The sequence below is a fragment of the Setaria viridis genome, chromosome 6 (assembly GCF_005286985.2).
Source record: "Setaria viridis chromosome 6, Setaria_viridis_v4.0, whole genome shotgun sequence".
NCBI classification, from domain to species: Eukaryota; Viridiplantae; Streptophyta; class Magnoliopsida; order Poales; family Poaceae; genus Setaria; species Setaria viridis.
In genome coordinates this window covers 29,083,877-29,100,726 of record NC_048268.2, presented here as the reverse complement: position 1 = coordinate 29,100,726, position 16,850 = coordinate 29,083,877, and the positions used below count along the sequence as shown (strand labels likewise).

Below are 16,850 nucleotides of genomic sequence, written 5' to 3'. Positions count from 1 at the left end.
AAAGGCCAGATTCGGCTCTTTCTTCTCCTTATCACCATCTGTGATGGTGATTTCTGCTGCGGGTTGCTTTGCCTCACTAGTGAGATGCCCTATGAGACGCGCGCCGCGCATGACAACACGGACTTGGGCCTTCCACATCTTGTGATTGGTCTTGGTGAGCTTCTCAGCGACCGGTTGCCCGATCAGCATGCTCGCAAGGAATGTGAAACTTGATGCCATGGCTGGAGCTCTACCAATCTAGATGGCTATGATTACTATGTGAAATATCAGAGGCGCTAGGAGGAACGTCGTCCTTGCTCTCGGGTCGACAGTTGCGTGTTAACTAGATGAGAAACAGCCCCTCATATGGCATTTACATATATATGTTTACAGGCGCATGAGATAGATCTCTCACAAGTTGTTACAAGAAGAAGAAAATCTATAACAAACTCTATCTCTTGCCAAACTCTATCTCTAAGAGGTTTCCGTTATTATCGCGGTAAGTAAACTACATGCATGCCTCAGACGCCTGGACTCTGGTCACATCTTAACACTTGTGTCTTGCACCATGTGTCTTGCACTCTGGCATATATGCAAAGCTATATGCACCATGTGTCTTGCACTCTGGCATATATGCAAAGCTATATGCACCATGTGTTCCATGTCTGATGTCCCAGTCCAACCACTATTTGCCCAAGTCAGAATCTGGCTGACCTCCGGTGCATCCATCCACACATGGTCCAGGCACGTTTCTGTCCAGGCAGCACGAAACAGTTTCAGTTCAGAGCGGTACAAGTAACCAGTACCATAGACTTTTAGCCACTACGATTGAGCTAGAGTATCAAGGTTCAAGGCCTATTTTTTTCCCCTACCTTTTCGTCGCGACCCGTGCCACGTATTTTATTGTTTTTCCTACTTACTTTATATCGTATTGTCTCCTTACTCATATAAATTTTCTATGATCGGAATGTGCCTATATGCATGCACGTACTACTAGTGCCATTTCAAGAAAGTTTGGTGGCGCGATTAAAAATTCTAATTCAGGTACACTGATAGTGCCATTTCAGGGAAGCACAAATTTGTTGCCAATTCATAATCTGATTGAAGCAGAGATAGGGAAATCCCCCATATCAGACGCCAACCAAAATACAGATCGATATCATCTTGATGCAAATTTCTCAACAACTCGACAAAAGAAAACAACCATTTCTCGCGCATTATATACAATATAAAAATGCGCATGACATGTCGCGCGCGCGTCGTCGCCGAACGGCCGGAGATGGTAGGGGTTGCCGGCTCACCTAACCCGGGGTCGCCATCCCGGCGAGGGGCCGGCCGGGGCCACCGCACGGTGCCCCCATCCCATCCGTGCATCTCGCTGTCTCGGCTACTCGCTCGCCGCTCACGCGCACTGCGCTCGAACACACCACCCCTTGCCTCGCCATGGCCCTGCCTTGGCCTGGCTTATAAATTCCGCGCCACTCCAACGCCGGCCCTCTCAGGAAGTATCCTACCAAACCTACCAACTCGATCGCGCTCGCCCGCGCAAAGGGGAAACCTAAAAACTAACTCACCAACGCCTAGCTGTATTCCCTGCTTCGGCACTACTGCTACTCCACCGCGAGCAATAGCTATACCTTTCGTGACGAAATCGAGGAGTAGCTAGCAGGGGAGGATTGAGGAACTGATCGCCGCCGCCGCCGCCGTCGTTGTCTCGTCGTCAGTATGACCGTGGTCGACGCCGTGTCCGCCGCCGCCGCGGCGGTGGTTCCGCCGGCGGGGAACGGGCAGACCGTGTGCGTCACCGGCGCGGCCGGGTACATCGCGTCGTGGCTGGTGAAGCTGCTGCTCGAGAAGGGATACACTGTCAAGGGCACCGTCAGGAACCCAGGCATGCACGGATTCGCACACACACGCATATTGTACGTACGTACAAGCTAGCAGGGCACCTGACTAACGTTGTGTTCTTGGATGGATATCGTCTGGTGGCGGCGGCGATGGCAGATGACCCGAAGAACGCGCACCTCAAGGCGCTGGACGGCGCCGCCGAGCGGCTGGTCCTCTGCAAGGCCGACCTCCTCGACTACGACGCCATCTGCCGCGCCGTGCAGGGCTGCCAGGGCGTCTTCCACACCGCCTCCCCCGTCACCGACGACCCCGTGAGTACCATAACCATACTGCTCGACCGTTCCTCCTCCTCTAGCTCCTCGATCGCACACGGCAAACTCAATTATGAGAAAGAGATGCAGCAATAATCATGATGATGACGCACGCGCATGCATATATGCAGGAGCAAATGGTGGAGCCGGCGGTGCGCGGGACGGAGTACGTGCTCAGCGCGGCGGCGGAGGCCGGCACGGTGCGGCGGGTGGTGTTCACGTCCTCCATCGGCGCCGTGACCATGGACCCCAACCGCGGGCCCGACGTGGTGGTGGACGAGTCCTGCTGGAGCGACCTCGACTTCTGCAAGAAAACCAGGGTGGGTGCTTGGTCACTTTTACTTGCCTCTCTCTCTCTCTCCCTCGATCCATCTAGCTCAGTAGCTCCTGCTATGCTACCTTTCGCCGCACCATATCAGTATTTTCCCCTCTATTTTTATTTCTTTCTTTCTGCGGATAAAGTAAAGAAACTAAAGATCGATGGCTATCATGAGAGAAATAGGCGAATTATTACCTATGGGCATGCACTACCAACCGAACCCGGCCTAAAAAAGAGTTCGGATTGAGGCAGCCAATGGGATCGAGTGCGCATCGATGGTGCCTGTCCAGAGCACCACTAGATTTGAAACAAAACTTTTTCCTCTAGTGATCGACGTGCACTAGCCCAAAGAATAAACAAATTTGTGGTCTCGGAAAAATAAGAATAAAAGCAATAGCAAAGGCAAATGATTCTCCCCAAGGAATATAGAGCTAGCTAATTGAGCTTATTAAAGTACGTTAATCCTGCATGACCCCACGCCGATAGACACGTGCATGGCATGCAGAAGCAGAACTGCAAAGCTGATCAAGCTTAGCACAACCTGTTGCTTCTGTGTTACACTTAAGAAGACTAGAAGAGTATCGGCACCACTGGTTGCAACATCGAAACAAAATATCTGTAATATCAAAAATTTATAGTTGCAACACTAAAAAATATGGAAAAAATAACTATGTTGTTCGACTCCGGGAGAGAAAACTCTCGCTGCAACATGAATACTATGTTTTATGCAGAAACATGCAGAAACAATAGTTGCAACATCGATGTTTAACCATTAGAATATATGTCGAGGCATCCGATTTTTTTAAGATTTCATATGTCTGCTACGTAGCATTACCAAAATCTCTATTGGAGGCCTTGTTGTTAACAAAAACAGGACCACCGCTCTAGAAAATTTTAGGTTTAGTTTAAGTTTTGCACAAAATTAATCCTAGAGATTTGGGTCCTAAAACTCCCCTTACAATTCCAAACGGCCTATATTTATTTACTAATTTTACTTTTCTGTAAAGGTGATATTTTTTCCCGAACACGTACATGAACTCTTTGAAAAGCTGAAAAAATCGAACCTAGTTCGATCTGGTACTCGCCTTCTATATTCGATAGAAGCGCTGGTGTGGCTTTCCAATAGTGAGGTGAAAGGTAGAAGCACTACAAGTGGTAGTTGTACATGCGCGCCCACCATAAAAGTCTATAAACCGGCCACTAGAATCTGTAGTAACTTTAGCGTCGTCAATGAACGGTCATGCCATGCATGGAAATGGAACGTCGCTCAGCGCTGGTAGCTGAAAGCATGATCCATGTCGAGCATGTAAGCTACATGGACAGAAATGGTGGGCCTCTGTCGTTTCGTTCTGGAAGAAGCTTTTGGCTTTGTTGGGTGAACAAGTTAAATTGTACTGTATGCCTTTAACTTTAAGCTAGAGAAGCTACCAGGGTCGTCTTGCAAATGGTCAATCCTTCTTCAAGGTGAGCTGCAGTGCAGGCGTCTGATTTACTGGGAAGTGGTAAACCAAATTCTCGGATCAAAAAGCTGAGGAAGGAAGACGTCCTCTTAGTAAAGGAAAACTCAAACTTACTGATATTTGTCATTTCTATATGCAGTAGTAAAAATAAAACTGCTATGAGAATTTCGTAAAATATCACCATAGATGTAGGTTAAACACTGTGAAAATCCAGATGCACGATCGGTAGATAACAAATTTCCAGACAGGTGAACATTAGCAAAGCTAGGGGAAAAAATTTCGCTCTTCTTTCATCATAACACAGCGACCCGACACCCTTATTATTCTAGCATTTTTATTTCCCATCTCACAAAAAAAAGCCCAAATAACCCTCGCGCAATAATTCCGTCAGCATGACACACCATTGCTCTTGAACAGTTCACGGCCTGCTCAGTAGTGTCCTTGCAGCACACTGCTAGACTGCATGCGCTTTGTCTGAAACTAGCTAGCTTCTGTTGATGCAGAACTGGTACTGCTACGGCAAAGCGGTGGCGGAGCAGGCGGCGTGGGACGCGGCGCGTCAGCGCGGCGTGGACCTGGTGGTGGTGAACCCGGTGCTGGTGGTGGGCCCGCTGCTGCAGCCGACGGTGAACGCCAGCATCGCGCACATCCTCAAGTACCTCGACGGCTCCGCCCGCACCTTCGCCAACGCTGTGCAGGCCTACGTCGACGTCCGCGACGTCGCCGCCGCGCACCTCGCCGTCTTCGAGAGCCCCGCCGCCTCCGGCCGCCACCTCTGCGCCGAGCGTGTCCTCCACCGCGAGGACGTCGTCCGCATCCTCGCCAAGCTCTTCCCCGAGTACCCCGTCCCCACCAGGTACCGTACCAAACCTCTCGCTCGATCGCTCGCTTCGTCACCACAGTTCCGATTGGTTTCTAGCATAATTGTGGTCCATTTGGCTGTTTCAGCTGCTGCCAAATTCCTTCCGTACTTTCCTCAATGCTTAGCTAGCCAGCTACCAACCACATTTTGTTAATGGCGTGTGTCTTGTTCCACACGTATGAATGCGCATAAACTAAGAGCAATTTTGGTGTGCTTAATTAGTTATAGCAGTTGGTGGTGTGTCCATTCCAAGCATGTCTCATGATCCGTTACAAGCATGGATATCATGGCTAGGTCTACTTGGACCTAATACACACACACACACACATGTATGTATGTTATATTGTTATCGTGGTTAGTTGCTTAGTTAAGGGGGCAGTGGGCAGTAAGGGACGACACTGATGATTAGGTAGCAAGCGAGTGATGGGATAGCTAGTACTCTTACTCAATTCGGTGGATGCCATCGGCGGTAGGTAAACGATGGATAGGACTGGCCGGTGAACGTAAGCGAGTGATCATCACCTGCAGCTAGGCCGTGCGTGGGTTCATCAGGGGAACCAACTCCCTTGCCCTGACGCAACCTCGAGCGTACTCCTGTACAGGCCGGCCGGAAAACCGAGTCCCTGTTACTTTTGACCGCACGTTCTCTGATTGCAATTTGCAAGTGCAAGTCGTGAAGAAGGCAGAACCTTTGGTAAGTGTTTGTCACCACACGGATGGATCTCCAGTTGCTGTCTAGAGATCTAGACAAAAGTTGTAACGCAATACCAGTGTATGTTCGCCACTGAGAAGTTGATGCAGAGACTTTTTGGAGGAGTCGAGGCGATACGTGCGCGTCGACGTCGGCGGAAGTAGGTGAGGTGGTGGCCGGAGCTATCATGAGTCTGTATGCCACAACTGAACTCAACAAGGATATAGTAGTAACTCTAGCTCAGAATCTTTTTGCCTGCCACTAGTTTTAGCTACCTTTGCTTGTGTAGTGTCAGTGGATGGATGGTGAGCACTTGACCTTGACGGGTAGCTGTCGGAGCGGTAGAAATCTGTAGCATCAGAGCAGGAAAAGTAGCGTGTGGTCTTTGCAAGAGCTCTGATCGATGGCCATTATCCCGTGTTGATTACTTCCGTTGGCCAATTGAGTACGGCCGGTGCTGGTATGTATCAGCATCACCATGCACGACTTGGGTGCTAGAGTCCTAGAGCAGATGCCTTGCTCGCGTCTGCAAAACTGCAACTGCTGCAACTCTGCGTAAGTTTTGCTGGTCCATTGGCCACACCCACGCGGCATGCATGACAGAGTTGAACTTAATCTACGACGAAGTTGCTCAGAAATCATGCTTTTGTCAAAGACAGCAGCAATAGGAGCATGGGAAAACACAACCCGGGATACAGGCACAACCACTACTTGCAAGTTCAGTTGACGTTTCCTTAGGAAATTTATCTAAGAAAGCAGCAGTTTAAACAATTTTAAGAAACAGGGGAAGGATAACCGAAACTTCATAGGAATTTTTCCCATTTTCTCTTAGCTAAACTTCCCTTTCCTATAGAACACTCAAGGCATGGGAGTAGCACACAAGATTTATCCCAAATCAATTGGCAGCAGTTTCTTGAGCAGTGACCTCTGCAGTAGGTCATCTTCCTCGTTACGGAAAATCTAGCAGTAACTTTTTCCACATAAGAAAGCAAATCATGGCAGTTCTTCTTGCAATCATTTTTTTCCTACATCATTACTGAAAGATTCACCAGTATTGTTTTCCTACATCATGTATCACTTCTAGATGACTAAGACACACAAGTAATTGCTACACACGCATGTTAGAATATTTGCACGCCATCCTCCGGTATTTCAAACAAATCATGCACAACACAAAGAGAGGTAGTTTCATTCAAAGAACACGGAAGCTGCAATTATAGGACGCGAAACTGATGGGAATATTCAACTGTTGACTACAAATATTCAACTTTCTTTTTTGTCGATCGAGCGACGTCGGACTGAAATGGATCCGTGTTCGTTTACAGTAGTCAAGATCCATGACAGGTTCGTATGATTGTTTCAAAGATACCTCGTCGTCGAGCACCTTGGTCGATGTCGTAGTCTCACTCCTACCAACGAAACCTAACCTTAGCGTCCTCCATCACAGCACTAGCATCACACTGACGCAATGGCCGCGTATGCTCTTGGTCCAAGTGAAGGGATCTCACCTGCCCACAGGGAATCACCTCGTGTTTACACTGGAATCGACGTCATCTTGACCTATGCTTCTTTTTTAGGATGACCTGGAGTATTTGCTATTTGCTTCAGTTAGCTGACTGTGTTTGATTTAATCTGGTGCAGGTGCTCTGACGAGACGAATCCGCGGAAGCAGCCGTACAAGTTCTCGAACCAGAAGCTCCGGGACCTGGGGCTGGAGTTCCGGCCGGTGAGCCAGTCGCTGTACGACACGGTGAAGAGCCTCCAGGAGAAGGGCCACCTGCCGGTGCTCGGCGACGGCGAGCAGACGCCGGAGGCCGAGAAGGAGGAGCAGGCCCCCGCCGCGACGGAGGTGCAGCAGGGCGGGATCGCCATCCGCGCGTGAGAGGCAGATGTCGCTCACGGAATGAACAGGAAGCAATGCAAGCAGCAATGTTCATACTGCCCCCCGGTCCCTGATGTGTAAACCAAGTAGTGTTTGTTGCCTGTCCCTGCCATGACTTGTAATGTCGTGCTCGTTGATCTTGTGGACTATAGTGAGTGAATAAATATGGTTAATGTTCGTTCAATGTTCTGATCCTTCATCTTTCGCTGCGGAGTCCATCATTATGCTGCTTACAAAGCGATTCTGAAACCACATCGATATTGCTTGGAAAGCGATTCTGAAACCACCAACTTGAAGCACATGGAAAATGAGCGAGCCATCATAGTGGATAGGATTGGGGGTCGACTTCCCATAGTTTTGGGTCAGAAGGAACTCTCCTCTCTTTGCTGGGAAGCCAGCATTTGACATCTGCCATGGCATGTGCCATGCTTCTCCAACAAATGTAAAACAGAATGGCCAAACGTTGGAAGGATGGGAGTATCAGGAGGCCCCTAGACTGCAGAACACCCTTGTTACCAAAAAAAAAAACGCATTGGATAAACTCCATGCTTGGTAGCCCAGTTACGTGCAGAGGTAAGCTGTATTATTGCCTGACGCACTAGAACCTGCATTACTGCACAGAAGAGTTGCCTGCCACCCTTACTTTGATCATCGCATAAAGATTCACAATATGCCGTAAGATCAGAGAAACTCACACAAGAAACAATGACAGTAGCCAGGCATATACAACATGGTGGTCTGGATCTTGTAACATATATTACCAAGAATCATCTGACTTCTCCCTAGGTGAATAACAGAATGTTGAATTCTTGTATTTTAACTTGCTGACTCAAACATAAAGACAAGCTGTTGAGTGGTTAGATTTTGGAAGACGACAGAATCGACCAGAAGTTCCTCGATTATCAAACGTGTGAAATAAACATCTCCCTGTTCATGTTTGGTAGCCCAGTTGCTTAAGAACTGGCTCTATTAATGGTGATGCAAGAGTAGCTAGTAAAACACCACTTTGCCACCCTTGATCGTGACAATAAACACAATACATTGCACGGTCATTGCAACTCGCAAGAAACAATGACAGTTAACAGCACCAAGATCACAACATCTGGAGTTAAGTAACAAGACCAAACGAGGATCAAAGGGAAAGCAACAAAGAGAGCCAAAACAATGAGTTGGTGAACAGAGCGGAGAGTAGGAAACAAGTAATGTTTTGACCTACCTAATCTTTTGACTTGAAAGGAATCTACAACGAACAATCAGAATCAATTCTGAACTAAATAGTGTGATGCCCAATCATTGTCAAGAGACAACAAACCTCACACCGCATCACAACCTACCGCATCAAAAATAACTATATCAATCAAATTGTATCCTGAGGCCTGAGAAGACAGAGCCCAGAAAAGGAGATGCATATATATAAACCAATCCCTTGCTGAACTAAATATACAGGTGAGTTGACATTACAGAAATGTTCACTATTATGGCAACAGAAGGAACTCAGGGAAAAATGCATAAACTAATTCCAAGGCAGAAAGTTCTATATGAGAAGTTGAGACTTGATTATTTTTCCCCTCCAAAAATTCAGGATGGTACTCTTGCTACAAGACAGGGCTTTTGTACTCCAATACCTACGTATGCAGTCCTAATTCATGGGGGTATCCCTAATTTGTGAATGCATGGTATCTTCAATGCAAAATCACCTCTCATTGTTGAGATTCCGATATGGTACTTTTTCTAGGTAAAACCAAGTCTAGGCAGGCTCTGAACATTGCAAGCAGCGTTAGCAAATGCAAAAAAAAAAAAAAAAAAAAAAAAAAAAAAAAAAAAAAAAAAACACTCTTTTTTACATAAAACTTATCAGAGATGCAGTTGGTTGGCAGTGTGTATGACGGTTTTATTTATGATCTCATCAAGGTACAAATAACTGGTTGGCTCAAGGTTTTGTAATAAAAATTGAACTCATCATATTTGGTTTAGAAAGTCTGCTGGGCCTTGAGGAAGACAAGGAACAATATAGTATTTGAAATTAATGTTCTCAAAGAACGGGATCATTGATATTCTTCATTTATATCATTTATGCAGGAACTCAAAGTTTGTTGAGAATGGGAATTAGACATGATGGACACAATGTCATTTGGGGATGAGCAACAGAGCTTCAACCATCATCAGGGTGTGATAAAGAAGTCTAGAATAGGAGGTTGAGATAAAAGCTGATATAGTTTGGGTTGCTGTGTGCAGTTTAAGTTGAATCAATTGTGCTGACAATGTCAGGCTGGTACCCCTGCTCTGATGAACTTTTAGTAACTATGAAGATCAAAGGTGCAAAACCTGGGATCTTAAGCTAAGCATAATTCTAGAGCAGCTTTTAAAGGTCCAATCCCCTTCAACAAAACTGCTAATATCCCATCTCACCACAGAACGTATGTTTAACCCCCAACTCAAGCCCATTGGACTAATCTTCATCCCATCTCGTAGGTTTGTGCATCTTCATTTTCTAAATCTAGACATGCTAAATGACAACAAATCTACTTTTGCAGCACCACAATGGCAATATAAAGTTATAAACTAAAAATCATTATAAAGCACCACATCCATCAATCCATGTAGGAAAACATGGATATAACTGATTGAACATGTGAAAGTTTGGAATGAAAAAATATCTTTGTTACAAAAATAAGGAAACAAACAAAACATCAAATGATCTTTTACATACCCAACTCTTTCTTCTAATGAAAATCGATAGATCATATAGCTGTTCAGTGTCAAAAATTGGTCCTCTATTAACTATTAACACATCCGATGGCATAACGTTATCCAAGCATCGTGTTTGTCAATCATAGCACGAACTACCTAGAACAAGATGGATAAACTTAGATTTTCCTTTTATGATAACAGAGTTCATGTATAGGACAATTGGACAGTGCAAAAAGGTTATTGATGATGGACGAAAGGTACAGACTATTGCATGGAGGCATTAGGAGAAATAAATAATGAGCCTCAATGAATCCTAACAGTACAGGTATGTTTGGTTAAACACCTAACCAGGCCTAATGAATGCGGTGATCAAAGAGGCCCATCACTGTGTGCAAATCAGTTCAAAGGACTTTAAGAAAACAACAAATAAGGGCCGACATCCTAATGCATAAAAAAGTAGTTACCAGAAACAGAATGCTAGAGATATGGCAATTGAACAAGAAGAATCTGCTTTTGTGGGTGCTAGTTGACACTCAAAATTTATATGGGCTAGGTGTCAATTTGACAACACTGACAAGGGAATGAAACACCAGTGCATGAAATCTAATAAGGTCATTAATATATAGGAAAATTGCCTCTATAACACTAATGGTGAACCTTTTTGAAACCATGCTATTATGATTTATGCCATTCTAAATTACTAGTTTAGCACCACCTAGTTTCTCAGTTTTGCTCTGTTATACCACTATGTCAAATACCCCGTGCCAGCGCCGTCAAAGCTGCCATCTCCCGCAACTTCTTCCCTCCACTCGGCCACATCCACACGTCATCTCCAGCAGACCAGTGAGTGCACCCGCTGACTCCAATGTGTCTCATGAGACCCCAAGCCGCCCATCCTCCTCGCGCAACACAAGATCCCCCATTGCCTAACGCAAGATCTGGCCATACCTAAAGCGAACTGGCAGGATGATTCTAGGAGGTAGCCAAAAGCTGGCCAGCATAGTCACCCTACTGCTAACTCACTGCAATGCTCTCCTTGATGCGCCTGCCGAGACTGCCTCATGCACCAACCACTTTGCCGAGCTCTCGCTATCCTGCGCAAACCAGTGTGCACAGCCTAGGGACAACCTGGTTCAAGGAGGAACACTCTGATCTCCGGAATGGGTCGATCTAGGGATGAATCGACTTGTAGGTGGACGGCGGACCAGTTGAGGGAGGAAGAGGTGGAGCAGTGGCCAGAGTTCAGGAGAAGGCATGGTCTGGCAGAGCATTAGTGCGTGACAGAGACAGGAAGAGGCTAACGGTAGAAGGATTAAATCTCATCTGAGCGGTTGATTTTTTATCCTACGGTATAGTGGTAGACGACACAAAAATGAAGAACTAACTGGTGCTAAAATAGTAGCTCAAATTTGAGAGGTGTATGTTTGCAAAATGGTTCACCAGTAGTGCTATAGAGGCAATTTTCCCTAATATAAACAGAAATTTTGGTTATTGTATTTTTTTAGGGAATGTTTGTAATTACCTTATTTCACAGGACAAAACAGAATCTCGATACTATCAAAGGAACTTCCGCAACTATGAAATCATATTTTAGCAGATAATGCTTTGTGGATGCTAGACAGAAATATCACCAATTGAGTTAACAGATTTTAGCTAAAGATGGTAACTGGCATTCTGGTTTCTGGCAACCTGGAGATCAGTTGAAATAAGGCATGAAAGAACAAAGGGTTCAATAAAGATTCCGGCAACCTGCATGCCGTGAGAAGAAAAGTATTGCAACTCACATGCCAAGTAGGGATATCTTGATATTGAGGAATTCACATACAAATTCGTTTATCCATTAACATTCGGAGCAATGTACTGCTACACATCACATAAGCATCGATCTAAACGATATCAAGCCTGAAACCTATAGCATCTGGATACCAAAATAGTACTTGATCCAATTCAGCTCAATACCAATATCAGAACCGCAGAAACGACTACCTATTGCTTGAAAGTGTAGGGCTGGGGAAGCGAGATGGGACCCCGTCGGTCCTCGTCGCCGTCGAGCAGCCTCTGAACCCGCTTCTTGGCGCAGTACTGCCGGTCGAAGTGCTTCACCTGCGCAATCACCGATTTAACCAAGTGCCAACAAGAGAAAGCATGAAGCGCATGAAATCGTGCAGGGGCTATGCGCCGACGGCGGCGGCGCGGAATCCAGTGCTTACCCAGGTGGGGCGGCAGTTGCTGACGAAGTTGGCGCGGGACTTCTTGCAGTCGGCGGGGTAGAGGAGCCCCATGGTGGCGATCTCGGTGGGCTTCTTGTCCGCGTGCTTCTCCACGCACGCGTAGAAGGCGTCCCGTGCCTGCGGAGGAGGGCGCGCCTCCCGTCAGCAGCGGAAAGCCGGCGAGGAAGGAGAGGGTTCAGGGGAGGGAGGGGCGCGGGGACGGGGTTGAGGGCTATACCTTGTAGCAGGCCTCCCGGCCCTTGGCGAGGACGTCGGGCATGACGGATCCGTCGGAGCTGTGGTAGTCGGCGTCGGAGTCCGCGGCGGTGGACATCGTCGGCTGCGGGGGTGTGCGGGGATTTGTTCGGGGGCTTTCGCTTGCGGGAGGGGAAAGGACACGGGTGGGCCGGCCCGAGGTGGAAACGGGCAGGACACTCTGTGGGCTTTGGAGACGGTGCTGCCATGCCGGGCGTGCGGCCCAGAGAAGCGGGAGGGGGATGCGAGTTAGGGCCTGCCAGTGTTTACTGGCCTCGCGATGGGCCGTCCAAGTACAGTGTTATGGCATGATTTTTAGGTCAACGATTTTCTTCTGCATAAATGCCAAGCCGTTACCCTAAAAAAAAATTCCAAGCCGTTAACTCTTCTGATGTTATACAGTACTGCATTCCCCACACGAATTTACACAAGAGTCCATGTGAATCCTGACAATTGACAATACAAATCTCAAAAAAGAAAATCCAATTTAGAAAGGAAATGAACATTACACAACAACAGGATTCCCTCAATGAAAAAAAGAAAACCAGTACAACGACAGGCGTTTTAGTCATTCCTCACTACAACAGTCTACAGTAGCTACTACGACATCAGTAATGCAGTCCCCTCCTCATTCATGCATGCAGCCAACAACCGGGGACGACGACCGATCGAATATATCCACGCAAAGGAAGACGAGCGCCAGGAGACAAATGACGCGAGCTCGTCTCGACATCTCTGGCCGGCCTGCTGCATCAAAATATCGCGGCTCGCCGGAAGCAGATCAGAGATCGTCTTGCGTTGATTTCTTAGCATAAAGTGGAAGAAGTACAGACATCCTCGCTCGGAAGCAGATCAGAGATCGTCTTTAAACACAGCTGACAATGACATGCCTATCCGGGTGATGCATGTCCATTCCGCTGTGGGCATGGACGGATGGATGGATCTCAGCACTTTACAGGTACAAACAAAACGCTCTGAGATCCACTTTATTGTACATATGTAGAATATGGATGGCATGAACATGCATGAAAATGAAATTGGAAAGCTCAGAATCTCAGGTCATCTGGACCTTTCAAGTCATTTCCCTAGTTATTCGTTTATTTCGTATACGAACCCAAGCTGAACGAACTACTCATACATATAAAGCCTTCATCAGAGTACGTCCATAATGATTTAGCTAGGTTCCGGAACAGAACTTGTTGAGGCAGTCATTAGAGAGATGTTACAGTCTCCTGCCTGTAGTGGATACAACCATAACATAGCATGCACTGGCTATGCTTTCAAACGAGATACAATTGAATAACCAATACAGTCAACAAAAGGAAAAGATTCTTGCATACTTCGATCGTGGTCCTAAATGACGTTAGGAGTTAGCTAGGACTTGTGATTGTGTATGAGCATAATACTGTGAGGGGACCGACCGGCTTTATGGTTAAATGGGCCAACAGTGGCCTGATCTTGTAAACTCAACACTTTTAATTAACTTAGGGTTTCTATAAATTATCAACAGTGTTTCTTTTTACCTAGTTACACGTGAAACAGATACAGTTTTATCAGCACTTGGCATCTCTGGGAAACGATTAAATTTTTTAGACCCTATGGATGCACAGGATACTACAATAGGACCTGTACAACTAACTAATTAAACCAATGAAACTATATATGACACCTAGCTTATCTAGTGAAATGAGAATAACTAAATGATGATTAATTTGGTATCCGAGAGTAATCTAACAGCAAAAACTTCTAACTAATTAAAACATAAGAGGGAGTAAAAACATATACTACTTTCTATGTCCAAGTAGATGTGTTCATGTACAAACAATTATTATTGCTATACATCATATAATCTGGAGGTAACATTAACAATATGTCAAAAATAAAAAATGAAGAATTAATTAAAGAAATACTGCTGTGATTGTTAAAAAAAAGGCGTAAATCTTAACAATTGAGGTAGCTAACAGCTTTGTCTACATAATATTGAAGAGTTTGAGGGATTAGAGACTTCACCGAAGAATTAACTAAATGAACCTACCAAAACAAGCTTAGCTAGTATTCAAAATTTCAAAAAGGTTAGGGGGTGTTTGATTCCACGGACTAAAGTTTAGTCCCTATCACATCGAATGTTTAGATACTAATTAGTATTAAATATAGACTAATTACAAAACCAATTGCACAGATGGAACCTAATTCGTGAGACGAATCTATTAAGCCTAATTAATTCATAATTAGCACATATTTACTGTAACATCACATTGTCAAATCATGGACTAATTAGGCTTAATATCACATTGTCAAATCATGGACTAATTAGGCTTAATAGATTCGTCTCGTGAATTAGTCTCCATTTGTACAATTGGTTTTATAATTAGCTCATATTTAATTCTCCTAATTAGTATCTAAACATTCGATATGACTGGAACTAAACTTTAGTCCGTGGAACCAAACACAAACACCTCCTTATTTGAATGATAACAGGAGCTATCATTACAACGCTGGATAGCATGCACGTTTCATATGTTGATATATATCTAGGGACCAGAGAAAGGCGTGGTGGATCCTGACTCCTGATTCATGACTTCATGCAATCAGAGTTTTATCTCCAGATGTCCAAACATTGGCAACACGTGCCCAGCAGGAACCATGTTCAGGAAGGGTGTGCCAGTTCAGTTCTGGCCATATGGATAAGCTTGGGGGGAGACATACAAGTGGCGATCCACAGCTGGTAGCAATTGTTAGTATCTCTTCTTGTATTCATATAGTGCTAGTATTATTAAAAACCACAGCATACAAGGAAAAAATCTGTGTAAGGAACATTTGCAGATTCCTTTAAATGGGAGATTCCAAAGCCATACAAAGACAGCACTGGAAGTGTATAAGTTCGAGCTTTAATGAACTAGATTAATTACATCCTGGTAAAATGATTTACTGGGATTAACGAGAGCGACAATAAGTGAAAACAACATGACATGTATTTGAGATTTTGAGCAATAGGTATATATGGCTGTAGAGCAGTCGATCTGGACGATCTAGATTTAATTGATTAAGTAATAATTTAGGAACCCTCACAGAAAAAGCTAAGAAATTCACAGAACCTATTCAATATATAACAATATTAGATAAGAACTATACATAAAAAGGACTAATGTAAGGTACCAATTATGACCATTGCAATTAATCTATCCTGTCAATGACCAAATATGTGTGTACATGGCTTTGAAATTATTTATGGGTGAATTAAGCATGTTATTCCATATTCATCATTCGTGTTAGTGGATGGGTTCAAAAAGTTGTAGCCGTAGGAACACACATAAAATTGCACCAATTATCTTGTTTTGGTAAAACATCTCAGCCTTTGCAGAACACTTCTAGGTCTCTGGAACTGATATGACTACATAAAATTGTAATGGATCTTCCATTGTATATTTTGTTCAAATGCACTGTGAATGATAAAAAAACAGCTTTTTAAAGAAGCTGTATTATGAGTGAGAGGATATTTCATGCCACAACTATTTGGTGCAGGAAAAAATTGGGACACGGATCCAGAATTATTAGGACACCCTGCACATGAAAGAACAATCGAGCCTCTTAATCATCACACAGTACGTGAACCTCTAATATAGTTACCGAGCTAGGTCCTGAATGTGTTTCACATAAATGCATCTGCAAAGAAGTTTATGTACAAATACAACTAGCCATAGGCAAACACAAGAAAAATCATGGTACGACGAGACCCATAAAATAAGAATCTTGACCGAATTATCTGTATTAGATTGTTGCTTTTTCTGATGGATCAGAATAAATTGATGGTCTTAATATTGTGCCATCTTCATTAGAGAAAACAATAGCACAAACATACATAAGCGATCTGAAAAGATATTCGTGTGTTAAACCAAAAGATGCACTTATCTATGCATAACGGTCAATTTCAATATCAGGATATTAGTTGGCTAATTGAATTCATTCACCCCTGCTTGGCAAGTTACTAACACTCAAAAAGAATTTAGCACCATCCATCAGTACCTCAAATTAGGCACTGTCAGAAATGGAACAGTTAGAAAACAAACACGAAAAATGATCACCTGGGAAGAAGAATACATGGTAAGATCTGCAAGTACGCTTACGTAAGCACGTACAGCAGCTTCCAGATCTGGAAGGCAAACGCACTGATGCTCCTTCCTCTTCCGGGCAGGCAGATCTACCTCCTGCACGAGCCGGCACCACCATGGCAACCCCCCAAAAAACCTACCTGCACACATGAGATGATGATGGCAGTCATATGGCACTACTAGCTAATACTGCAAACAGAACATTTCAGATGAGGGAGAAAAAGTAAACGACC

General features: G+C 44.8%; 2 protein-coding genes across 2 annotated transcripts; one reads left to right on the top strand and one right to left on the bottom strand.

The window, feature by feature from the left end:
- Nucleotides 1-1,441: 1,441 nt before the first annotated feature.
- LOC117860566 (cinnamoyl-CoA reductase 1) lies at nt 1,442-7,536 on the top strand. Its single transcript, XM_034743887.2, has 5 exons — nt 1,442-1,870; nt 1,984-2,138; nt 2,270-2,458; nt 4,421-4,773; nt 7,112-7,536. The coding sequence occupies exons 1-5, from the start codon at nt 1,705-1,707 to the stop codon at nt 7,350-7,352; spliced, it is 1,104 nt and encodes a 367-aa protein (XP_034599778.1). The 5' UTR covers nt 1,442-1,704; the 3' UTR covers nt 7,353-7,536.
- A 4,278-nt stretch (nt 7,537-11,814) lies between these two features.
- On the bottom strand, nt 11,815-12,650 carry LOC117860567 (uncharacterized). The gene is made up of 3 exons (XM_034743888.1): nt 12,492-12,650; nt 12,254-12,391; nt 11,815-12,146 (listed from the first exon to the last, which is right to left on the bottom strand). Exons 1-3 carry the CDS (start codon nt 12,585-12,587, stop codon nt 12,030-12,032), a joined length of 351 nt encoding a protein of 116 aa, XP_034599779.1. The 5' UTR covers nt 12,588-12,650; the 3' UTR covers nt 11,815-12,029.
- Nucleotides 12,651-16,850: the final 4,200 nt, after the last annotated feature.